This window comes from Trichechus manatus, unplaced genomic scaffold (genome assembly GCF_000243295.1).
Source record: "Trichechus manatus latirostris isolate Lorelei unplaced genomic scaffold, TriManLat1.0 scaffold00030, whole genome shotgun sequence".
NCBI lineage: Eukaryota > Metazoa > Chordata > Mammalia > Sirenia > Trichechidae > Trichechus > Trichechus manatus.
The window spans coordinates 17513149-17540594 of NW_004443966.1; the positions used below are offsets into that span (position 1 = coordinate 17513149).

Sequence of the window (27446 nt, forward strand, 5' to 3'; positions counted from 1 at the left end):
AGGTCATATTAAAAACTTCTCTTTCTTTTTTTTTTTTGGCAGCTTTCTGTACACTTACTCCTGCAATGTTGCGTGTGAATGTTTTGGGAGAAGGGACTAAATGGTCACATTACTGGTCTGAGTTTGTGGTGCAAATCCACCAGCAGATTAATAGGCTCATACGCGGTCTTCAATTTAACCTTTACAAAGAGAAAAGCCTGGATGGATCAGGATGAAACCCTCATGTTTAGGGGTCATCATCTCTTTGGAACAGTTTTTTTTTTTTTTTTTTAAAAAAAAAGGGACCTACAGGTCTCCAGCTTGGAAGGTGAAGTGGCACAATGAAATTTAGAAGACCTACCCAAGGATGTTTCAAACACCAGGGCTGGGGTCCGCTGTTTTTCAATAAAGGGCCTTTAGTACCATTTTTTTTTCCAGCTACCAAAAAAAAAAAACTAGACCAAGGAACATGAGAACAGTACGGCTAGTGAAACATCAGCCCATGTGATATATCTGGAAGGAACTAATAACCAGGAGTTAAACCAGCACTGATAGTTATGACTTCAAAACATCATCAAAAAGGAAAACATGTACTCTTCTTCATTGTATAACCAGATGTCTGAGACACGCTCTGATGGCTTAATGAAAAAATTGCTTTTTTACTTTACCCAGAATATAACAGAGTGTTTTTTAAAAAATCTTAAAAGAGAGGGCTCAGGTTTTTTGCTATAAATCCCTGGAAAAAAATTATACTCACCCCAGTTTCAAACTATCCCAAAATAAACCCCAAGGCTTTTGATTTCATAGTTAAGAAATATTTGTATGTTTTCTTCAAATGTCAGACATCAGTGGGTCCCTTAGTCCCACAATATCCCCCTCTCCCAGTTCAACCCCCACCTCTGAGAAGGGAAAAGAAGGTCGGGACAAAGACCTTCACAACTGACCAAAATGCCCAGGCCCTAGGTTGACTTTTGGTGAAACCTCAATTCAAATACAGCAGCCAAGGCACAGCTGGCACCAACCCTAGCAGGCTTCAGAGAGGCCTTTCCATTTCTGCAGGAGGCCTAGGAATTCAGCACATAAGGTCTTAGCTGTATGCCTGGGCAAGAGGCAGGACCACAATTAGGATGGACTGTTGTGGACGAGGTGATGAGAAAAGGCCCCAAAGATGAGATGTGTTTACCACTCTGTGGCCGTGAAGGGACTCACATCTGCCAATTCAGACCATAAACTCATTATTTCCAAAGAGAGCTAGCTGTTGGGTGGAGCTGCTGTCTGGGTCCACAGTTTTCTTTCGGCCAGACACTACTGTCCCCTCTGGGGTCTCTTTGGTTTTCTGAGGTGAGTTTTTCACATTTTTTAATTTTTGTTTGCCCTTTTCAGGGTTGAATGTTCCTCTGCTAATGAACTGCGGCCTGTCTTCCAGGGATTTACTCGGGCCTAATGGCCCTTCCATTCCCAGGGCCTCACCAGCTGAGGAAGCTCGGTAGAATGGAGATTTGGAATAAATTTGAAATCGTTTTCTGGTCCCATGAGAAGATGCAGTGTTAGGCAGACATAAAGAAGAGACCGAAGAGTCCACTGAATCCAAAGAGTCTTGCTGCTTTTTTAGCTGCTTTCGCAACTTGATTAAAGGTTCCGACTTGCCAGCTCCCTTCAGGGAGTTAAGGGCTAAGCTTCTCTCTAACGCAAAAAAGAGACCAAAGCTGTAAATGACAGTTCTCTCTAAAACAAATCATCATGTGAAGTTAGCTGGGCTAAGATTTGGAGACTCCAGGCTGACCTACTTTGTGCAGAGTCACAAGTCAAGAAGAGCTCACTATCCGTTTCTTACATGTATCATTTCAGAATCCACTCTCAGGAAGTCTGGTGCTTGACTATGCCGTTAGGAGAGGCCTAGAGCTGTCATCATTTATAAAACTGCCAGGACATGCAGTAAGTTCTATGTCTTCCTGAGACATGCCACCAGTTAAATACCTCCTTCAGTACAGTCCCATCTCACTGTGGGGCCCAACTCTTACTACCCTACCCATCTTTAGAGAATGGGTCATGGGTCAGTAAGACAACACATGTTGTGATACTGTGATATTATAGGGAAAAACATTAAACTAGAAAAAAAGCTGGATGAACAATTTATATGTAAGTTTCACAATGAGCAATATATATTTCAACTCCTTAGGATTCTGTCACTTTTTCGTGGGAGGTGAGGGCATTCTTGAACAGGACTTTGTCTTAGTCTGGGAATCCTTTTCATTCTTTGCAAACAAATCTGGAGTCTGGTCTAATATGTTCGTTTACCTGGTTTCTCAGAGACAGCACCTTCAGGCTCAATATTCAAATTTTCTGAGCTATCGGCAGTCCCAATGGAGGCCTCAGACTCAAGGGTTTCATCATCAGAGACACGGGGTTCCAGTACAAGCATTTCAAACGTTAGCTCCTCCCTGAAAGATACAGTCAGGAAACCATTAGCATTTGATAAAAGTGGAAGGACGATAACAGGAAAAAAGACTTTCCGTGAAAGTCAGGAATCTAAGTCACAGTCACATTTCTTACTGTCCCCATCAAGGGTGGTGTAAGCTGTAGGCCAAGGTAATGGTGAAGGCTAAAACTATACTGACTAAAGGACAAAATGATAGACAGCAAAGGCTAAAACCAGTAACAGAGGTGAGGGTGGGATGGATGGGGAAAGATGCTATAGCTGTAAGTTCTTTTGGTAAAATGAACCCTGGACTAATAATTAGGAGATCAGGGTTCTAATGTAACTCTGAACTCCTTCATAATACATCAGGAAAGTACCTTCCTCTCTCTGAACCTCAGCCTCCTCATCTACAGAAAAATTAAACTAGACAATCTCTAGGATTCCTTCTAGCTCTAAAACTATTTTCCATAGAACTTTACTAACTGCCTACAAACTGCCTACATACTATGTCCTCTATCTTGATTAGAGAGAGACTGCCAGATGAAGAAAAACAGTAAGTGATCTTTTCTGTCCTTTGAAGCTTATGCCATCACCAGTTACAGTATTCTTTACCCCTCTTCAACACAGTCACCTACCTACGTCTCAGTTATGTTCCCTTATCCTTAAAGTCTTCGGTACTTGCTCCTAATCTTGCTTTCTCGCTACTGCCTGACGTCACTCTGATGTATTTCAATCAGTTATCTTTGTAAAAACACAGTTCAATTCCCTAACCCCAAAATTCCTTTCTGCCTGCAACTTTCAACAACCTTTTTTTTTTCTACTTTATATATAAGCAATTTTTCCCCAAAGGGCAGATCGTCGAGTTTGTCTTACCTGGAAATATACAGCTCTGAAATCCAATACTCTACTCTCTGTCCACAACCTCCTTATCCTTCTAATTCTTACTCCCTTCTTCACCAAGCCTCATCCCTACCAGAACCCTCATAGTTTCACTTCCACTCTGACTAATTTCACGGACAATCTTTTCAAGGATGGTCTCACCAGCAACTCTACAATTGCTACAGCAACAACTGCCATAAGCCATGTGCATTCACACCTCTGACACATAGCCCATATTTTTTCCTTTTTCTGGAAAGACTTTCCTCTTCCTAGCAAACTCTTACTCTTCCTTCCTTCAAGACCTCCGATACGATCTTCATCGAAGCTGAGTTAAATCCTTTCTCCCTCTTTTCAGATCACTTTTATAGCAAACAGCCAGCCCCTGGTCACTGTACACCACCTTTGCCTTATCATGTTCGTCACGGCTGAGCCCTAGTTGCTTTTTCAGCTTGCCCAAATTCCAGAATCAGTCCTGAAAGGTGAAAAGTACTTTAACAGCCTCCCCATCATGGATCATGTTCTCAGACCTGGAATCCTGGAACTCAGGAATAAAAATCTCTTTAAGACTTCTTAAGAGTCAGCATTGTCAACCACAACTAGAATACAGTACCTTCAGAGAGAACCATGAGATGTTCGTATTATCCTCAAGGTGTAGTGTCACCCAACCACCCCACCCTTATCCCAGTAATGACAGAGGTCACAGAGATTATTTGTCTCTCTCCGAAACCGCAACCCAGTTCCCTACCCAGTATCCCACCACCCACCAGGGTTACTGCCTTACTCTGACCATCCATTTGCTGGTCCCATAGCCATATTGATCTTCAGATAATCACCTTCCTTCATGGAGTTGTGAATAATGCCCACTCTTGAAATGGACTTTGTTTTAGCCTGGAAATGCTATTCCTCCTTTGGAAAACAAATCTGCTCACTGAGGCTGGTCTCTGCCCTGTTAGGATCCAATATCTCATCCTGGGTATCTACTACTGCTGCCAGCTGAATCTTGACTAAGTCTGACTTCCCACTTGGGTGCTGTGTCCTCCTCCCCATCAGCCTATCCTGAATCAACACTGTGGCAGCATTAGGTTTCCCAGTTCAGGGAGTTTCCTTTCCTGAGGTGACAACTTTCACACTGCTGCCCAGGTATAGGCATCATGTCTTTGTCATCTCCACATCACCTGTATCACCTGACATAATGTTTAACACATAGGAGACTTTGTGAATAAGGAAAAATAAAGATGGGATAGAAGGAAGGAAATGAAAACAGAAAATAACTGGTCTCTCCTCTTCCCCCTGGAAACTCACTTCTCTTTCTGGAGGTTCTCGATTTGCTCGGTGAGCACTCTCTCCTCCTGCTGCATAGCTGCTTGCTGCTGTTCTGTGATGTCAGCCTCCACAGCGGCCTCACTAGTCAAGGCCTCTTCTGAGACATCGGACACGGAGGGCAGCCGAACTACAACAGGAGAGGAAGGACTTGGATAGTTTCCTCGACGAATACGCCCCTTTCCCTGCAGAGAAAATCCGTGTTAGAAAGTAAATTGAATGACTGCATCAGTTTTATGTGGCCCAGTTAGGAAAACAAGTGTACTTTCATCACATCAGGTGAATGGTAGGGAAAAACGTAAACATTCTGCAAAGCCTAGGATATTTCATGGAACGCCATCCATTGGTTAAGTATTTCTTGCAAGAGCACTGGAAAATGGACACTTAAGCGGGTGGGAGGATAGGAACATGTGTATACTAAAACGAGATTCTTTTAAGCTGGATCCACCCCAAACTAAACAGCCACACGTGCCTTTTTAAAGTAATTCTGTAGTTGCACTAGCCACAGCTGAAGTGTTTAATAGCCACATGTGGACTACCCTATTGGACAGTGCAGGTATAGAACACTTCCATCATGGCAGAAAGTTCTGTTGGACAGCACTGCTATATAACATTAACCTTGGGATGTGCAATCTTTCTAGGAAGACCATAGCAACATGTCCTGACACTCAGTTCTTTTTTGTTTTTTGTTTGTTTTTTGGAGGGGAGCAGCTATTACTAGCACAGGGTGCTAGTGAGATATATTCTGAGAACTACTCAAGAAACTGCTATTCTTGAGATAAGGAAAAAAAGAAACTCAGTGCTTTTAAAATTGATTTATGACTCCTGTTTCTGATAATGATAGATTAGGTATTTCAGATTAAATCTCCTACTAAGAACAACTGGACCAAATGTTAAAAAAAAAAAAAAAAAATCAATATACACTTGAAGGCACTAGACAACTAACAAGGCAGACCAAGAGGAGGCTAGCCTAGCACTTAGAGCTGATCTAAATTTCAGAAGGGGTGGCTGAGAGTCTGAGCTTTTGACAGACTATAGAAGAGATTGGTGAACTACAGCCTGTGGACCAAATTGGACCTAGTGCCTATAAATAAAGCATCACAGGAATACATTCATGCTCATTCATTCACCTATTGCCTATGGCTGCTTTTGTGGAATAATGGCAGACTCGAATGTTTTGACAGAGGATTGTATGGTATACAAAACGTCTACTCTTTGGCCCTTTACAGAAAAAGTCTGCTAACCCGTGGGGTAGAGAATAAAAGTCGGAGTCCAGACCTAGTCAAGGGTGGGGGTTGCTGCCTGGTAAAAACCCCTGTGCGTGATACTGGATCCTGAAGGTTTGCATCTTAGGTGTAAAGCTAAAACTGAAATTATAACAGTCTTTGAAGTGGCTGTAGCCTAGCTTCAAGTCATCTGAATGGTCCAGAAAACTGTAATCCCTAAAACTGGATTAAAGTGATCCCAGATTGCTAGTGCCCTAGGACCTGGAAGAAAAAAAAAATGAAAATGTTCTTTGAAGGAAAGTTAACATCATCCTAGGCCCCAAAATATTTGTACAAATAACTTTTCAAAAACTCTCACACACACAAAGATAACCAATCACATAAGGAGACAAGATGAATGAGAACCAGTAAAAACAACAGAAAACAGAAATCTTCAATGACTCCAGATATTGTGGCTTTTAGACAGACTTAAAATAACCATGCTGAAGGAACAGTAAGATATAGTTGAAATTTTGGCAAAGAACTGGAAACAATTTTAAAAAATGACACAGCAGACTTGAAAAAGAACCAAAGAGAAATTCTAGACCAGAAATATAGCACAATCAAGTTTATTAATAATGTCAAATTGATTTAACAGCATTTTAGATGCAGAAGAAGAAAGAATTAGTGCGTTGGAAATTAGGTCAGAAGAAAATATCCAGAATGAAGCACAGAGAAATAAAAGAATGAAAAAAGTCAGAAAAGAAGGTAAAAGACAAAGTAGACAGAAAAGAAAGGTCCACCATGCTTAACTGTAATACCAGAGAGGAGTGAGAGCCTATATGAAAAATATTTGAAGAGACAATGGCAGAGCATTTTCCAAAACCAATTAAAGATATCAACCTACAGAGTTAAGAAAGCCTACATCCCTTAGGAAGGATAAATAAAGAAGCAACAATTAGATTCAGTGCTTATTTCTCCACAAAAACAATGGAGGCCAGAAAACAAGAAATACTTTCAAAGTGATGAAAGGAAAAAGTAATGGCCAACCTAGAATTCTATATATAGCAAAAATATCCTTTAAGAATGAAGGTGTTCGGCCTCATCTACTCTGAGACAAGAAGAACTAGATAGTGCCTGGCTACATTACCAACAGTTCTGATCAGGGCCACATCAAATGGATCCTTACAGAATGGGAGAAAAATGTGGAACGGAACTCAAATTCTTAAAAAGTCCAGACTTACTGGACTGGTTGAGACTAGAGGACTCCCTGAGACTACTGCCCTGAGATACACTTTAAACCTTAAAACGAAATTATCCCTTGAGGTCACCTATTAGCTAAATAACAGATTGGATCATAAAATAAGGAGTATCACTTGTGAGTAATGAGCTTCCTTAAAAAAAAAAAAAATCAACTATAGGCGACCAAATGGTCAAAAATTACTCTAAAGAAAAGATGAGAAGGTAAGGGGGCATGGAAAATAGAGTACTGGAAATGATAAACCAGAACGGAATGAATGAGAATAATGGCAAATTGTGAAAAATGTAACCAATATCACTGAATAATTTGTGTAGAAACTGTTAAATGGGAGCCTAATTTCTGTGTAAATGCTCACCTTAAACATAATAAAATATTAAAAAGAATGAAAGTGCAATAAGGGCATTTTCTGGCAAACTGAGACAAAGAATCTGTCACCAGCAGACCTGCACTAAAGAAAATACTACAGAGAAGAGTTAAATGACTCAAGAAGAAAAGTCAGAGATGCAGGGATAAATGAAGAGTAATAAAAATGGTTTAAGTATGTGAGTAAGTCTAAATGAATACTGACTGCATAAAACATAATAATAACGACATGCTGGATTTAAAGTACACAACAGCAACCATATCAGGAAGAAGATATAGCTAAAGCATATTAAAGTCCTTGCATTATATGGGAAGAGGGTGAAAGTATACTAAGATCAGACTTTGATAGGTCATAGACTCAAGACTCATGCTGTAATCTCTACACTGACTATTAAAAGAATATAAAACTTCTAAACTAAAGAATGTAAAACTTCTAAACTAACGTAAGAAAAAATGGAACAATAAAAAGCAGTAAAAAAAAAAAAAAAAGGCAAGAAAGCACAAAAAAGCAAGGAAGAAAAGGAAGATGTATCAGGTAGGATTAAAAAAAGCACATAATAAAACAGTAGATTTAAACCCAAATGTATTGATGACTATATTAAATGTAAATAGATTAAATACTCCAGTTAAAATCTGAAGATTGTCAGACTGTATTAAGAAAACCCAACTATATGATGTTTACAAGGCACACATATAAAACATAAGAATTTGGAAAGGCTGAAAACAAAACGATGGAAATAAAATATACTAAAAAGTAGTAATCAAAAGAAAGCATGGTTACAAGCTCAGGCAGTTCGAGTCTACCAGCCACTCCTTGGAAACCCTATGGGGCAGTTCTACTCTGTCCTATATGGTCGCTCCGAGTCGGAATCGACTCGACGGCAATGAAGTTGGTTTTGCGGTTGGTATAGTTACACCAATTCCAGCCAAAGTAGACTTTAAAGTAAGAAGTGTTACCTGCGATGAAGAGGAGTATTTCGCAATGATAAAATGTTCAAATTATGAAAAACATATTAAATTTCCAAATTTATATGTACCTCAGAAATAGCTTCAAAAGATTTAAAGTAAAAAACTGACAGAACTACTCAAAGAAATAGACAAAGCTATAATCAGCAGTGAGAGAACAAGTATGCACAATCAGCAGAGATATAGAACTGAACAACTTAACATCAGTGATCTAACAGACATGTATAGAATTCAGTATCCAACATCTACAGAATACACATTATTTTAAAGCACACATAGCAAGACACCAAATTTCTAAGTATTGAAATAATTTATCTGATCATTAAAATAACTTAAACTAATATTTATGGTACTGCAATTACAAAGAAATAACCAAAAACTCCATATATTCAAAAATTAATAAACAGATTTCTAAAAAACCCATGGTCAAACACGAAATCACAACAAAATCAAAAGTATTTTTAACTAAATGATAATATCAGCTGAAGCTCTGCGGGATACAGCTGAAGCTCTGCCTACCTATAGAAATCAATGCCTATGGAAGCAGCAGTCAAGAAATCAAACGACATATTACATTGTGCATATCTGCTGCCAAAGACTTCTTTAAAGTGTTAAAAAGCAAAGATGTCACTTTAAGAACTAAGGTATGCCTGACCCAGGCCATATTGTTCTCAGTCGCCTCATATGTATGCGACAGCTGGACAATGAACAAAGAAGACCGAAGAAGAATTGATGCCTTTGAATTGTGGTGTTGGTGAAGAATATTCAATATATATACCATGAACTGACAGAAAAAAGAACAAATCTGTCCTGGAAGAAGCACAGCCAGAATGTTCCTCAGAAGCGAGGATGGCAGGACTTTGTCTCACATACTTTGGACATGTTATCAGGCGGTACCAGTCCCTGGAGAAGGACATCATGCTTGGTAAAGTAGAGGGTCAGCAAAAAAGAGGAAGACCCTCAATGAGATGGACTGACACAATGGCTGCAACAATGGGCTCAAACAACAATGATTGTGAGGATGGTGCAGGACCGGGCAGTGTTTCGTTTTGTTGCACACCGGGTCACTATGAATCGTAACCGACTCGATGGCACCTAACAACACAACACCTATAGAAAAAGTTATAGCCCCAAATGCATATATTAAAAAAGAAGAAAGGTTAAAAATTAAAGAGGTAAGCATCTGTTATGGATTAACTGTGTTCCCCAAAACTTGGCTAGGGCCATGATTCCCAGCATTGTATGACTGTCCACCATTCTGTCATCTGATGTGATTTTCCTATGTGTTGTAAATCCCATCTTTATGATGTTAACGAGGCAGGATTAGAGGCAGTTATGTTAATGAGGCAGGACTCAATCTACAAGATTAGGTTGTATTTTGAGTCAATCTCTTTTGAGATATAAAACAGAGAAGTGAGCAGAGAGACTTCATGCCATCAAGAACGAAGAACCAGGAAGGGAGCGTGTCCTTTGGACCCAGGGTCCCTATGCTGAGAAGTCCCAGACCAGGCAAAGACTGATGATAAGGACCTTCCTCCAGAGCTGACAGAGAAAGCTTTCCCCTAGAGGTAGCACCCTAAATTCAGACTTCAACACTCCTAGACTGTGAGAGAATAAATTTCTCTTTGTTAAAGCCATCTACTTGTGGTATTTCTGTTACAGCAGCACTAGATAACTAAGACAGCATCTATTTCAGGAAACTAGATACAACAAAATAACCCCAAGGAGGAAAAAATAAAGAACAAACATTACAAAAAAGAGGCTCAATGCCAAAACATGGTTCCTGAAAAGACTAATATTTTTTAAACCCTGGCAAGACTGATGAAGGAAAAAAGAGAGAAGGCAAAAATAACCAATGGCAGGAATGCAAGAGCCCTGGTGGTGCAGTGGTTAAGCACTCGGCTGCTAAACAAAAGGTTAGCAGTTCAAACCCACCAGTCACTCTGCAGGAGAAAGATGTGGCAGTCTGCATTCATTAAGATTATAGCCTTGGAACATCCAGAGAAAAGCTCAATAAAGACATGGAAGATCTAAATGCCACAATCAACCAACCTGATCTCATAGACATATACAGAACACTCCACCCAACAGCAGCCAAGTATACTTTCTTTTCCAATGCACATGGAACATTCTCCAGGACAGACCACATATTAGGCCACAAGGTGAGCCTTAACAGAATCCAAAACATCAAAATTTTACAAAGCATCTTTTCTGACCACAAAGCTATAAAACTAGAAATCAATAACAGGAAAAGCAAGGAAAAAAAATCAAATACATGGAAACTGAACAACACTTTGATCAAACACTACTGGGTTATAGAAGAAATCAAGGATAAAATAAATTCACAGATTCAAATGAGAATGAAAACAAACATCCTACCAGAACTTCTGGGACACAGCAAAAGCAGTGCTCAAAGGTCAATTTATAGCAATAAATGCACATATCCAAAAAGAAGAAAGGGCCAAAATCAAAATATTAACCCTACAACTCGAACAAATAGAAAAAGAGCAGCAAAAGAAGCCCTTGGGCACCAGAAGAAAGGAAATAATTAAAATTAGAGCAGAAATAAATGAAACAGAGAACAGAAAAACAACTGAAAGAGTTAACAAGATCAAAAGCTGGTTCCTTGAAAAGATCAACAAAATCGATAACCAATGGCCAAACTGACAAAAGAAAAACAGGAGAAGAAGCAAATAGCCCAAGTAACAAATGACAAGGGCGATATCACAACAGACTCAACTGAAATTAAAAGAATCATAACAGAATACTATGAAAAATTATACTCCAACAAATCTGAAAACCTACAGGAAATGAACAAATTTCTAGAAACACACTAATTACCTAAACTAACACAAACCAAGGTAGAAAAACTAAATAAACCTATAACTAAAGAAGAGATTGAAGAGGTAATTTAAAAACTCCTAACAACAACAACAACAAAAAAAAAACCCTGGCCCTGACGGCTTCACTGGAGAATTCTACCAAACTTTCAGAGAAGAGTTAGAACCACTACTACTAAAGGTATTTCAGAGCAGAGAAAAGGATGGAATACTCCTGAACTCATTCTATGAAGCCAGCATAACCCTGATACCAAAGCCAGGTAAAGATACCGCAAAAAAAGAAAATTACAGACCAATATCCCTCATGAACACAGACGCAAAAATCCTCAACAAAATTCTAGCCAATAGAATGCAACAACATATCAAAAAAATAATTCACCATGACCAAGCAGGATTCATACCAGGTATGCAGGGATGCTTCCACACTAGAAAAACAATCAATCTACTCTATCACACAAATAAAATAAAAAGATAAGAACCGTATGATCTTATCAATTGATACAGAAAAGGCATTTGACAAAGTCCCACACCCATTCATGATAAAAATCTCAGCAAAATAGGAATAGAATGAAAACTCCTCAATATAATAAAGGACATTTATACAAAGCCAATAGCCAACATCATCCTAAATGGATAGAGTCTGGAAGCATTCCCCTTGAGAACGGGAACTGGACAAAGGTGCCCTTTAACACCACTCTTATTCAACATTGTGCTAGAGGTCCTAGCCAGAACAATAAGGCAAGAAAAAGAAATAAAGGGCATCCAAATTTGTAAGGGAGAAGTAAAAGTATCCCTATTTGCAGATGATATGATCTTATACACAGAAAACTCCAAAGAATCCACAAAAAAAACTACTGGAACTAGTAGAAGATTTCAGCAAAGTGTCAGGATACAAGATAAACATACAAAAATCTGCTGGATTCCTCTACTCTAACAACAAGAACTTCAAAGGGGAAATCACCAAGTCAATACCATTTACAATAGCCTCTAAGAAGATAAAGTACTGAGGAATAAATCTAACCAGAGACGTAAAAGACCTTCACAAAGAAAACTACAAGACACTACTGCCAAGAAAACAAGAGAGACCTATGTAAGGGGAAAAACACACCTTGCTCATGGGCAAAAGACTCAACATTGTGAAAATGTCAATTTTACCCAAAGCAATCTACAGATACATTGTAATGCTGATCCGAATTCCAACAACATTTTTTAATGAAATGGAGAAACAAATCACCAACTTCATATGGAAAGGGAAGAGGCCCCGGATAAGTAAAGCATTACTGAAGAAGAAGAACAAAGTGGGAGGCCTCACATTACCTGATTTTAGAACCTATTACACAGCCATGGTAGTCAAAACAGCTTGGTACTGGTACAACAACAGATACATAGCTTAATGGAACAGAATTGGGATTCCAGACATAAATTCATCCATCTATGAGCAGCTGACATTTGACAAAGGCCTAAAGTCTGATAAATGGGGAAAAGACAGTCTCTTTAACAAATGGTACTGGCATAACCTGATATCCACCTGCAAAAAAATGAAACAAGACCCATACCTCACACCATGTACAAAAACTAACTCAAAATGGATCAAAGACCTAAATATAAAATCCAAAATGATAAAGATCATGGAAGAAAAAATAGAGACAATGCTAACAGCCTTAATACATGGCATAAACAGAATACAAACCATAACGAACAATGCACAAACACCAGAAGAGAAACTAGATAAACTAGATTTTTAGGGAGCTCCTAAAAATGAAACACTAATGCTTATCAAAAGACTTCACCAAAAGAGTAAAAAGACAACCTACAGACTAGAAACATTTTTTTGGCTACGACATACCTGATCAGGGTCTGATCTCAAAAATCTGTAAGGTACTGCAAAACCTCAACAACAAAAAGACAAATAACCCAATTAAAAAATGGGCATGGGATATGAACAGGCACTTCACCAAAGAACACATTCAGGCGGCTAACAGACACATGAGGAAATGCTCACAATCATTAGCCATTAGAGAAATGCAAATCAAAACTACAAAGAGATACCATCTCACCCCAACAAGGCTAGCACTAATCCAAAAACCACAAAATAATAAATGTTGGAGAGGCTGTGGAGAGACTGGAACGCTTGTACACTGCTGGTGGGAATGTAAGATGGTACAATCACTTTGGAAATCGATTTGGCACTTCCTTAAAAAGCTAGAAATAAAAGTACCGTACAATCCAGCAATCCCACTCCTTGGAATATATCCTAGAGAAATAAGAGCAGTCACATGAATAGATACATGCACACCCATATTCACTGCAGCACTGTTCACAATAGCAAAAAGATGGAAACAACCTAGGTGCCCATTAACGGATCAGTGGATAAACAAATTATGGTATAGTCACACAATGGAATACTGTGCAACTATAAAGAACAACGATAAATACTGGAAACATTTTATAACACGGATGAATCTGGAAGGCATTATGCTGAGTGAAATTAGTTGCAAAAGAACAAATATTGTATGAGATCACTATGATAAGAACTCAAGAAAAGGTTTAAACACAGAAAAAAAACATTATTTGATGGTTACGAGGGTGGGGAGGGAGGGAGAGGGAGAAGGGAATTCATCAACTAGAAGGTAGACAAGAATTATCTTAGATAAAGGGAAGGACAACACACAATACAGGGGGAGTCAGCACAACTGAACTAAATCGAAAGCTAAGAAGTTTCCTGAACATAACCAAACACTTCAAGGGACAGAGTAGCAGGGCGGCAGGTCTGTGGACGGTGGTTTCGCAGGACATCTAGGTCAAATGGCATAACAAAGTTTATTAAGAAAATGTTCTGCATTCCACTTTGGTGAGTGGCGTCTGGGGTCTTAAAGGCTAGTGAGCGGCCATCTAAGATGCATCAACTGATCCCAATCCACCTGGAGCAAAGGAGAATGAAGAACACCAAAGACACAAGGAAAATATTAGCCCAAGAGACAGAAGGGCAACATAAACCAGAGATTCCATCAGCCTGAGACCAGAAGGACTAGATGGTGCCTGGCTACCACCAATGACTGCCCTGACAGGGAATAAAACAGAAAGTCCCTGATACAGCAGGAGAAAAGTGGGGTACAGAACTCAAATTCACGTAAAAAGACCAGACTTAACCGTCTGACTGAGACTAGAGGAACTGTCCAAGACATGGCCCCTGGACTCTCTGTTAACCCAGAACTAAAACCATTCCCGAAGCCAACTCTTCAGACAAAAATTAGAGTCGACCATAAAACTTAAAATAATATTCGTGAAGAGTGTGCTTCTTAGCTCAAGTAGATACAGGAGACTAAATGGGCAGCTCCTGTCCAAGGCAGGAGAAGGCAGAAAGGGACAGGAGCTGGCTGAACGGACATGGGAAATCTGGGGTGGAAAGGGGGAGTGTGCTCTTACAGTACAGGAATTGCAACTAGTGTCACATAACAATATGTGTATAAATTTTTGTATGAGAAATTAACTTGAGCTGTAAACTTTCACCTAAAGCACAATTAAAAAAAAAAAAAAGATTTTAGCCTTGGAAACCCTATGCGGCAGTTCTTCTCTATCCTAATGGGTCACTGTGTGTCAGAATCGACTTGATTTTGACAGGAATGCAAAAAGGCATATCACTATAAATCTTGCAGACATGAAAAGGATAACAGGATACTATGAATAACCTTAGGCCAATAAGTCTGAAATTTCAGACAAAACAGAAAAATTCCTATAAAAATCCAACTAATTAATACTACCATAGAAAAAATTAAAAATCTGAATAATCTTATATTTATTAAGGAAACTGAATCTATAATCAAAGCTATTTTAGAGAGAAAACTTTAGGCCTAGATGATTTCACTGTCAAACAAGAAGAAATGACACAAATTTCACACAAATTATTCCACAGCATAAAAAAAGGACTATTCCCCAAGGCCAGTATAGCCTTCATACCAAAGTATGACAAGGACATTAAAAGGAAAGGCTATTATAGGACAATTTTACTCATAAACACAGGTGCAAAACTCTTTAAAAAATGTACCAAAACCTAAATCAAGCAATACACATCAAAAGGATAATATCTCATGACTAAGTTGAATTTATGGCAATAAAATAATGATAGTTTAACATTAGAAATTTACTCAATATAATGTGTCACATCACTAAAATAAAAGTCCCATGAACATCTCAATACATGCAGTAAAGGCATTTCATAAAATTCAACACTGAGTCACAATAACAACTCTTAGAAAACCAAGAATAGAATGAAACATACTTAATCTCATAAAGCAGCTGCAAAAAAAATCTACAGCAAACATCATACTTAGTGGTAAAAGGTTGAAAGCTTTGAGGTTGGGAACATGCCAAGAGTGATCCCTATCACCACTTTCATTCAAGATTGTATGGAGATTCTAGCTAATACAAGAAAAACAAATGAACGCTATAGAGTCTACAAAAGAATATATGAAACTGTTATTATTCATGAATAATATGACTGTAGAAATAGGAAATCCAAAATAATCCACAGAAGAATTATTAGAATAAATGAGTTCAGCAAGGTTGCTGAATACTAGGTCAAAAATACCAAAATCAATTTTATTTTTATATAACAATCAACAAACAGAAAATAAAAATTTTAAAATGATACCATTTATAACTATATTAACAAATATTAAATTCCTAATAGTAATTCAAGCTAAAGATATGTAAGATCTCTACATACAAAACTATAAAACAGGAGGAGTTAATGGTCTAAAGAATGAAGCAATACATCATATTCACAGATGGGAAGAATAAATACTGGAAAACTATCAATTTCCCCTAACTTGAACTACATATTCAATGCAATCCCAATAAAAACCCCACTAGAATTTTGGTGAAGCCTATTCTATAATCTATACAGAAACACAAAGAGCTGAGAACAGTCAAGACACCATTAAAGAATAAGGTAGGATGACTTGTTCCACCAGATAACATTTTTAGAAAACTACAGTAATTAAAATAGTGTGGTATTGGTGCAGAAATGGTCAAAACAGAGACCTCAGAAACAGACCCAAATATACATACTCTTAATTTATAACAAAGGACAACCACAGGGCAGCATGGAAAGTATGCTTTTTCAATAGATAGTACTAGAAAAACTGGATATCCATGTGGAAATAAAAAAACTTGACCACTTCCTATATTATACCATAAACAAAAATTGTTTTCAGGTGGACTCTATATCTAACTATGAAAAGCAAAACAATAAAGCTTTTAGAAGACAATGAAGACATGGCCCCCAGACTCTCTGTTAACCCAGAACTAAAACCATTCCCGAAGCCAACTCTTCAGACAAAGAATAGACTGGACTATGAGACATAAAATGATACTCGTGAAAAGTGTGCATCTTAGTTCAAGTAGATACACGAGACAAATGGGCAACTCCTGTCCAGAGGCAAGACGAGAAGGAAGAAAGGGATAGGAGCTGGTTGAATGGACACGGGAAATCCGGGGTAGAAAGGAGAATGTGTGGTCACATTTTAGGGATAGCAGCTAGGGTAACATAACAATGTGTGTATCAATTTTTGTATGAGAAACTAACCTGAGATGTAAACTTCCACCTAAAGCACAAAAAAAAAAAAAGGCAACAAAGATTATCTTCATAACCTCAAGTATTAAAAAAAATCTTAAACATGACCCAAAAAAGTACTAGCCCTAAAGTAAAAGACTAATAAATTTAACTACATTACAATTAAGAACTGTTCATCAAAAGGCACTTTTAAGAGAATAAAAAGGCAAACCACAGAGTGGAAGAAGATATATGAAACATAAGTAACTAGTAAAGGCCTTGTATCTAAATTCATAAAGAATGCCTACAGATCATCAGAAAAAGGCAGTCAACCCAATTAGAAAAATGGGCAAGAACTTTGAATAGGTCCTTCAGAAAAAAGGATATCCAAATGGTCAATATATTTATGAAAAGGTGCTTAATCTCACTAGATTCACAGCACAGGAGACAAATTAAAACCAAAATGATACACCTATTAGAATGGCTAAAATTAAGGAATGTGACAATACTGGAGCAGTTGGGAACTCTTATACACTGCTAGTGTAGTACAATCATTTTGGGAAAAAATGTTTGGCATTATCTACTGAAGTTGAAGATATGTATATCCTATGATCCAGCAATTCCACTCCTATGTATATACCCAACAAAAATGTATACATTTATCAAAACACATGTATAAGAATGTTCGTAACAGCATTATTCATAATTTCCCAGAACACAACCCAAATTGTGGTACACACATTCACAGGAATACCATATAGTAATAAAAAACAAGCTACAACTAAACACAACAGTATGGATTAAGTCTTACACACATAAGTTTGAGTGAAGTAAGTCAGATACAAAACGATAACATGTTATATAATTCCATTTATATGAAGTTCAAAAACAGGTAAGACAAAACTATAGTGCTCAGAGATTCATACTCTGGTGGCAAGACAACAAAGAAAACAAAAGCAGTGATTAACATAAAAATCAGGTTATTGCTTACCTTGGGGTAGGGAGAGAGGATTGTGACTGCAAAGGGAAAGGAGAGACCTTCTGGGGTGCTAGCAATATCCTATTTCTTGGCTTAGGGGTGTCATGTGGATGTTCACTTTATAATAATTCATTATGCTGTACATTTACATTTCTACTTTTCTGTGTTGTACTTTACAATAAAAAAGATTTTGAAAGAGCTCCTTTTTAAAGTTAGCCATTTATACAGCTATACTAATATCCTTTGACTAGCATGTGACAATAAACTGACAGATTTCTGAACTGATTTTGGAAAGTAAGATGGGAGATGTGCTATCTCAAAAATAGAAACTACTGGCCTACCCCAGGTGATGAGGTGAAGGTTGGAGGGTAGTTTTAAGGGCATTCAGGCTAACTCATCCAGAGCTAAAACAAGTAATGGGATGAAAATCAGGAGGATTAGATTGCTATTCCACTTTTAGTTCTAAGGTCAAGAAGTAGAGAATATATTAAGAAAAGCGTCCTCAAAACAGAAGCTCAGTCTGCAAATTTAACAAAGGGTGACTCAGGAGAAGATGGCACTGTAGACTGGAGGCAAAGAACCAAGTTTGGAGCTGTTCATCAACACAGTGCAACCTCAATAAAAATCCACAGTCTAACATGACCAGTCAGACTCACTTTATAAATTCCATCACATCTTCCCAGTACACTTGATCTTGATTATGTATAGTATGTCTAAGTCATCTCGTGCTCCTCAAACAGAAATACCACAAGTCGTTGGCTTTAACAAAGAGAAATTTATTCTCTCACAATCCAGTAAGCTACAAGCCCAAATTCAGGGCATCAGCTCCAGGGGAAGGCTTTCTCTGTCGGCTCTGGAGGAAGGTCCTTGTCATCAGTCTTCCCTTGGTCTGGGGGCATCTGAAGGCAGGAACCTCAGGTCCAAAGGATGCCCTCTGCTCCCGGCACTGCTATCTTGATGGTATGAGGTTCCCAACTCTCTGCTTGCTTCCCTTTCATCTCTTAAGAGATAAAAGGTGATGCAGGCCACACTCCAGGGAAACTCCCTTTACAATGGATCAGGGATGTGACCTGGGTAAGGGTGGTGTTACAATCCCACCCTAATCCTCTTTAATGTAAAATTACAATCACAGAATAGAGGACAACCACGCAACGCTGGGAATCATCGCCTAGTCAAACTGATACACACATTTTTGGGGGGACACAATTCAATCCATGACATAGTGAAACCAAACAAATAACTAAAACTTAAAAGCCTCAGAGAGGTGGAAAAATCTGAGCTAATTCCTAGTATCTACTTCCCAGTTATCCAATAAAAGGGTTGCCTTTCTTCAGTGTTAGTACCATGTTAGCTGAAGAAAACCAAACAGGCTCTACAGGTCTGATCTCTTTGAAGAAAGCAAGCATTAGACAAAGATGAAGGAAAAGATGAAATCCCTAGAGCCCAGGGTTATCTTACAAAGCTCTAAAAAGTTGTTTACACAGAGCTTTTAGAAACATAGATATATTGTCTTAAAAACAGCAAATAAACTTGGATACTGTAGGTTTTAAAAATGAATACACCAATTTATTAATAGTAGTTTCCTATGTGGTAGGATTATGAACAATGTACTTTCCAATTTACTGAAAAAAAGCGGGGGGCATGAATTGGTTTTCTTTTGCAAAATGGAATTTTTTCAGATCAATATTTACTGTATATTCTTGTTCAGTGGTTTTACCCATAATTGCTTCTGTACCATCAGTGGAAATGGCAGCAAAAGTGAAAAAACAAATACTTTCTCAGCATTATCATAAAAATAGATCTGACCTTGTGGACTCCCTGAAAAGGGTCTGTAGATGACTTCAGAAGTGGTTTATAGTATTCTTTGCTCATTTTTCATTGGATAGTTGCCTTTTCTCCTATTTATTCATAGGGGCAGCTCCTTGTTTATCAGGGAAAATTCAATTTTATGATATGATTTATAAATTTTTCTCATGGTGTGCATTTCCCTTTTGCCTTGTTTATGGTTATTTTTGTCATGCAGTAACACTTTTAAAAAAAATTTATTGATTTTTATGTGGCTGAACCTTTCTTTTAATAGTTTTCACATAATAGAAAAGCCTTCTCTACTCCAAACTTATAGTATTTTTTCCATCATAATAGGGACTTTATTGGTTTTGACTGATCACAGATGTTACGAACTATTTGTACCCAATTCTTAATGCAAATACAGAAGAATCTTTAAAGTTATATTGTAATCCCTTTCTGAATAGTTCTTTCAGCGACTTCCCAACTTAAACTTTAAAAGCAAATTGTTACTAAAATGGAAGATATCAACTATAATTATCTTCAAATGTTGATAACTGTTAGGTGGAAAGTCCCACTAATTCACGATTTAATACCATACATGGTAAATACTGAAATTTCCAATCCCTCACAGCACATTAAAGAAGTTATTATGAAAAATTGGACTACCACTACCAAAGATGTCACAGAGATCACCATAATTCTCATAAAGCCAAGATCAGCAAGCTGTCTAAGACATTATTATGCCTATAGAAAGTTACCCTGTCTGTACGGGAAAATAAACTGGCACTTGATTTCACCCCTTCAAAACAGGAGGCAGGAGGATTCTCTTCTTGTTATTGTTGTTGTAAGTTGCCGTGGAGTTATTCCACCTTCTTTAAAAAAAAAAAAAAAAGTTTTTGAGCTACCAAAAAGTTGCATTTACAAAGCAGCTGATAAAAACAATTCCTCTGAATTGTTCAAGAAGTGAGATACAGGAACCACTGACTTGGTAAATAATATTAATCACACTTAGCCTCTTTCTCTCTTGCTCTCGGTTTTTTTTAGTCTGTTTTCGGAAGATTCAGTGTTCTTTGGTTTCTTGGTTAGCCACTTCATTTCTTTTCTTCTTGCTCCCTTTCTCCCTTTTATATGCACTTTAAAAAAAAAAAAAAAAGATTTATCCATTTTTGCCACCTTTTTTGGCTTGGTTTCAACTTCTGCAGGAAAAGGTTTAGCTGATAACCTTGCTGATTTCCTCTTGGGCTCTTTCCTAACTGCCCTTTCCACTGAAATGAACTTCCTGTTAGGCATTTGTCATGGGAAAGGGTGGGGTGCCTGAGCGCCTGCAGGCTGCAGCAAGGTGAGAGGCTCTGCAAAGCCTGAGCTATACTTCTAGTACTTTATTTTTTACAGTCTTTGATTCATTGGGATCAACTTTGTTACTTGTTTTTTCCCCACATTGCTACTATGCATTTCTCCCACACCAATTATTGAATAATAGACCCTTGAAAATACCACTCACTTTAATGCTTTATAATCATTTGTTATTTTTCTTTTTTAAGATTTTCCTACTCATTCTACTTATTTTCTTACAAATTTTAGTATCAGTATGTCGAGATCCTCTCCAAAATTCTTTTGCTATTTTTATTAAGATCACATTGTAGGTAAAAGGTGACAAAACTCCCCCCTTCCATATGAAAATTTGATCTTTGGTCAACTTTCTAGGTCAGAACCCCTGAAAATAGGATTAAGGTTGTATGTAAATTATGTTACTGGGCAACATGGCCTGTAGTAAAAATTACCTTGGCTGGTAAATTGCATATGGACAAGAAACTACAAACAAATTATAAATACCAGGTATGAAGACATATAGTTGGACCTCCCTGAGTATGAGTTTTGTAACTGGACATATCCCTTGCAGGGACCCTGAAACTATGTCTACAGAATACTGACTCCTATGGGAGGCATGAAACTTCTAAGGCAGAATGGTTCCTGCTCCCACTAGATGCGGATCTCCTCTCCCTGTCCCTGAGCTGTCTCACTTGGAGGCCAGTGATAACTCCAATGGCTGTGTGGCACCATGGATTCATGCAAGGACTCTGGCACAAAAGGAAGACCTTATGCTGTCTGCTGGCATGCTGTGTTTCCTGTCCCACATCTTTCTAAGCGATTTTGATGCTAAGTGTAGCCCATGCTAGTCTTAAGAGTCTGAAAGTTTAGTTGAGCCTCAGAAAACCTCCTCTTTCCATCCTGTTAAGCACTGGAACAATAAATGAACAGATTTAGGGAGAACTGACACTTTGATAAAATTTAGTCCTCTGTTCCAAAGGCATTTGTTTGAATCTTCTTTTGTAATACTGAAGGTTTTAAGGCTTTCTTGGTAAATCTTTCACATTTCTTGATAAGTGTATTCCTTGGTTATTTTACGTTGCTGCTTTGAGTTTGTATGTACGCACCAATACAAAGGAGTATTTTTCCACTGTTTTATCAAACTGGTTGTTTATATACATGAAAGTTATTCACTGTTAATCATACCCAGGCACCCCATTAAATACTCATAATCTGCAATAGTTTTTTGATTTTCTTCAGTTCCATATGTATACAATCATAATAACCGAAATAGTGATAACTTTACCTCTTTTAAATTCTGATCCCTTTTTCTTATCTAACTGCATTAGCTAGTACCTCTGGATCAATGTCAAACAGCAGTTGTCAAGGCAAATGGACATCCTTGCCTTGTTCCTGATTTCAACGGGAATGCTTCCAGTATTTCCCCATTGGCTTTTAGGTTGAGAGAGACATATTTTATTGGGCTAAGAAATTACAGACATACCCCTATTTTATTAAAAATATTTTTAATAAGGAATGCCTATAGAATTATATCAAATAATCATTTTTTCCTCCACAGATCAATTAATATGGTGAATTATGTTAATAGATATCCTAATAATGGAATCATCTTTGCAATCCCAGATTATATCCCACTTGGTCAACATTTATTTTTATGGGCTACTGAATTCTGTTCACCAATATTTTAACTTAGGATTTTTGCATGAATATTCATAGATGAGGCAGGTCTCATCAAGCTTTTACAGAACATAGCATTCACAATGTTCCATCCAAGTGCTGCTGTTAGGGCTTTACAAATATTAGCTCATTTAATCCTGTGAGGTTGGTACTATTGTTAACCTCAATTTACAGATGAGAAAACTGAGGCACAGAGATTAAATGACTTGCCCCATATCACAAGAGCTAACAAACTGGAGCTGGGATTTAATCCTAAAAGTCTAGTCCAAAGCCCATGCTGTGCTCTGCTGCCTTTAATATTTTTGTGTGTAATTTTTATCATTTTTTCTTTGGGGGGAAGAGGAGTCAGTATTATACTCCTTCCAGTAAAATGATCTCCTCCCCTCTTCTTCCACCCTGGAAGAGTTTAAATTTTATTGCAATTATTTGTTCTTTAAAGGGTTGGTAAAATTCCTCTGTGAAATTGTTTATGTCTGGTGTTTGTGTAGAAAGACGCTCTTAGACAATTTTCTCTATTTCTTTTTGGTAACTGGCTGTTTATATTCTCTCTTTCTTCAGGAGGAAGTTTTTGTAAAGTATATTCTCCTAGAAAATTCTTCATTTTCAAATTTATTTCAGAGTTGAACAAAGTTTCGGTAGCCATCTTCCACGATGGCTCCTCATGATTCTCGCATGTTGGTATTCATATTCTTGTGTAGTCCCCTCCTGCACTGAATAGGGCTGACCTGTGTGGTTACTGTATAAATTATGGAGTGTGATTACTGAGGCTACGTTATAAGACACTGGCTTCCACCTTTTTCTTTCTTGGATTACTTGCTCTGGAAGAAGCTGGCTACCATCTCATTTGGACACTCATGGAACTAAGGCCAACAGCAAGCACTAACAAGCAGGCAATACGAGTAAGCCATTTTGAAAAGAAGTCCTACAGCTCTAGCAACGCCTTCAGATAAATGCAACCCCAGAGAACATCCTGACGACAAGATCACAAGAAACCCTGCCAGAACCAACCAGATAAGCTGATTCTAAATTCCTGACACAAAAAACTGTGAGATAATGAATGTGTATTGTTATTTTAAGCCATCAAGTTTCAGGGTAATTTGTTATACAGCAATAGATAATACAAAAGTAGTCTCTTAAGACTGTAAATTTCCACTGTTAAATTCACAATTCCGCCCTTATTTCTTATTTGTGGAATTGTGCCTTCTCCATTTTTTCTTACTTAATGATCTGTTTTTCAAAGAACCAGCGTCCTTATTTATTAGTTTTACCATATTTTGTTTTCTAATTTATCTCCTGCTTTAATCTTCATTATTTCCTTCCTTCTGCTTTCCTTAAGTTCGTCTTGTTTTATTTCTAACCTCTTGATTTAGATGTTTATTTTCTTTTTCTCATTTGTTTCTAACGAAATATAATTTTCCTTGAACACTGCTCTAGCTATATATCCTATAGACTCAGATATATAATGTTTTTATTGTAATTTTTAGTTACTCGATGGTATGGATTGAATTGTGTCCCTCCAAAATGTGTGTCAACTTGGCTAGTCCATTATTGTGTTACTGTCTGCCATTTTGTTATCTGATGTGATTTTCCTATGTGTTGTAAATTCTTCCTCTGTGATGTTAATGTGGTGGGATCATCAGCGGCAGTTATGCTGAGTCAGGACTCAATCTGCAAGATTAGGTTGTGTCTTAAATCAATCTCTTTTGAGACATGAAAGAGAGAAGTGAGCAGAGAGACATGGGGACCTCACGCCATCAAGAAAGTAGTGCCAGGAGCAGAGTGCATCTTTTGGACCCAGGATTCCTGCACCGAGAAGCCCCTAGACTAGGGGAAGACTGATGATAAGGACTTTCCCCCAGAGCCAACAGAGTCAGAAAGCTTTCCCCCGGAGCTGGCACCCTGAATTTGGACTTTCAATCTCTAAGACTGTGAGAGAATAAATTTCTCTTTGCTAAAGCCACCCACTTGTGGTAGCTGTTACAGCAGCATTAGATAACTAAGACACTTGATAATGCTTGTTGTTGTTAGATGCCATCAAGTCTATTTTTGACTCATAGTGACCTTATGTGACAGAGTAGAACTGCCTACAGGGTTTTTCAGGCTGTAATCTTTATGGAAGCAGATCGCCAGATCTTTCTCCTGCGAGGCTGCTGGGTGGGTTGGAATGACCAACTTTTTTTTTCTTTTTCATTGTGGTTTAAGTGAAAGTTTACAGTTCAAGTCAGTTTCTCATACAAAAATGTATATACACACTGTTATGTGACCCTACTTGCTCTCTCTACAATGTGACAGCACACTCCTCCTTTCCACCTCCCATTTCCCGTGTCCATTCAACCAGCTCCTGTCCCTTTCTGCCTTCTCATCTCGCCTCTGGACAGGAGCCACCCATTTAGTTTCACATATCTACTTAAGCTAAGAAGCACCCTCCTCACGAGTATCATTTTATGTCTTATAGTCCAGTCTAATCGTTGTCCAAAGAGTTGGCTTTGGAAATGCCAACTACCAACTCTTTAGTTAGCAGCCAAGCACTTAACTGTTGGGCCACCAGGGCTCCTTAATTTCACTTTAGATTTCCTCTTTGCCTTTGAGATTTTTCTAGTGGCCTTTTATTCCACTGAGTTGCAGAGTTATGTGTATACATACGTAAGTTTAACCTTTTTAATTATACTATTTAAGCACTCACTTTAAACTATTTTTTTCTGGGACCAATTATTCCCTGAAAATGAGGGCATTCTATGGTTAAAAATAAAACTCCTCTCTAGCCCTCAACAGCTGGCCCTGCAATTTGAGGATATTCAATTACACTTATTCAAAATCCTGAAGGAGACACAGGGTGAAATTTTTATTTTTTTGGCTGAAAAATAGTAATTAACATCAGTTTCCATTCCCTTTCATAAATGTAAGACATACAGCACCAAAGCTTACAATAAGAGCTACCAAAAAACCAAACCCATTGCCATCAAGTAAGAACTAAGCCATCTGTAACATGAGACCTTGTGAGTCCTGGGCTCTCTTCCATGGCTCCATAGTGCTAACGATACCACACGCTTCAAAAACAAGTTGATTTTGATTTAACTTAAAGCCTCCCTTTTACACAATTACATATCCAAATTTCTCACCATTCTGAACTGCATACCTTTTCCTAGAATTAAACTTTGTACCAACACGCCTTTCTTCATCTGACTAGTTCAGACTCATCCCTTAAGATCCAGCTCACATGTCACCTCCTCTACAGCGTTTCCCAGTATCCCCAGCCTGAATTAAGTACTTCGTCCTTAGTACTCTCACCACACTTGGTACTCAGTACTGACTGACTGATTTACGGACTGACTGACTGACTGATTCTTCAATTGATCCGTTCATCCATCTCTCCCTACATTTGAAAGAAACTTTCTAACCCATTGCTGTCAAGTTGATTTGGACTCATGGTGAACCTGTAGATACTTTCTAACATCCACAAATTCAGTCACCCAATCATGTAGATTTGCTATCCTTTGGGTGAAGAAGTCTATATATGATTCTACTGTCTACTTCTGTTAAGAATGATATTCTAAATCAGAGAACCTTAATTATTTGATTTGGGTCAAAATTCTGTGAGACCACTCCATAATAGGCTTTCCAAACTTTAACAAAAATATTGACAGTCAAATGCTTTAATGTGGGGGATTCTAGGTGAAGATATCCTCTTAAAGGTAGTCCTCATTTGAGCCCAACATTGCCATTTTCTGCAAAGACTTAAGGAGATAACAATGAAGGCGAGCAGAAGGTACACCATTAAGTGTTAAAATAAATAAGGCCTATGAGGAGAGTTTTTATTTCTTCTGAAAACACTATAGGGCTCAGAAGGGAGAAAGGATGTGGGAAGGTGTGTTGAGGCATGGTCAATGGGGCACAAAAAACTTCAATACTATAAATCAAAGTAAGCCTGTGAGAAATTAGAAAATAGCTTCTTTAAAAGCCCAAAGTACATTAATTATTGTGCAAAAAGTGCTAGTAAACAAAACAACCCAGTTGCTGTTGATTCAATTCCAACTCATGGAGACCCCATGTGTGTCAAGAGCAGAACTGGGCTCCATACGGCTTTCAGTGGCTGTTTTTTAGGAAGTAGATCGCCACCTAGTACAAAGTTTCAAGTTTGAATTTAAAAAGGAAAAAAAAAAAAAAAAAGGAACTGTAAGAGTGAGTTGAGGCTATTTAACATTCATTCAACTTTCAGAATATAAATACTCCTACTACTAGCAAACATTACATAAGGAGCCAACATCATTCATCCTTGTCTAATCTTTTGTACTTTATGTTCTCTAAACACACAAACTCCCTGATCACTGTCTATAAACTCTCTTAACCTTATCTTCTCTCACATATAATCCTATGCCTCCCTAGACCAAAGTTGTTGTTAGTTCCCCCAAGAGGATTCTGAGTCATGGTGATCCCATGTGTGCAGAACAGAACTGCTCCATGCCAGGCCTTTTCCGTGGCATCTCTGGGTAGAATAGAATCACCAACTTTTCAGTTAGCAGTAGAGCGCTTAACCATTTGCACCACCCAGGGACTCCTAGTAATCCTTATATAATCCTTATAATTCTTGTATTTTCTTATTTCCCAACTTCTGCTTTTCATTCCCCAAATAACCTCTTTCCTTTACCAGATATTACTCTAGTTCTTCCAGTCCTATGGAATTTTGTGTATTAGGATTTTCTACATAATTTTTCTTCCTGTTTGTCAGCATCTGAGAGATGAGAAGATTCCAAGGCTTTGAAAAAGATGCTTCTTTCACAAAGACTAACGAATTGTTTCCTATTGTCCTTCTGCCTACTCTCTGAAAAATCTCCTGTGCCTAATCCTTGTCACCATTAGCCCTACATGCTTCCTGCTGAAGAGCAGATC

At 37.9% G+C, this 27446-nt stretch overlaps 1 protein-coding gene across 10 annotated transcripts in view; it reads right to left on the reverse strand.

The window, feature by feature from the left end:
• Positions 1-416: 416 nt before the first annotated feature.
• The window catches only part of MYO9A (myosin IXA), a 247183-nt gene continuing 220153 nt past the window's right edge, over positions 417-27446 (reverse strand). For all 10 annotated transcript variants that reach the window (XM_023729773.1, XM_023729771.1, XM_023729777.1 and 7 more), the window contains 3 exons: positions 4580-4782; positions 2278-2420; positions 417-1662 (listed from right to left, as the gene is read on the reverse strand). In XM_023729773.1, coding sequence (XP_023585541.1) covers positions 1199-1662; positions 2278-2420; positions 4580-4782 — 810 coding nt within the window. In that variant the 3' untranslated portion in view covers positions 417-1198. The remainder of the gene's footprint in view (positions 1663-2277; positions 2421-4579; positions 4783-27446) is intronic.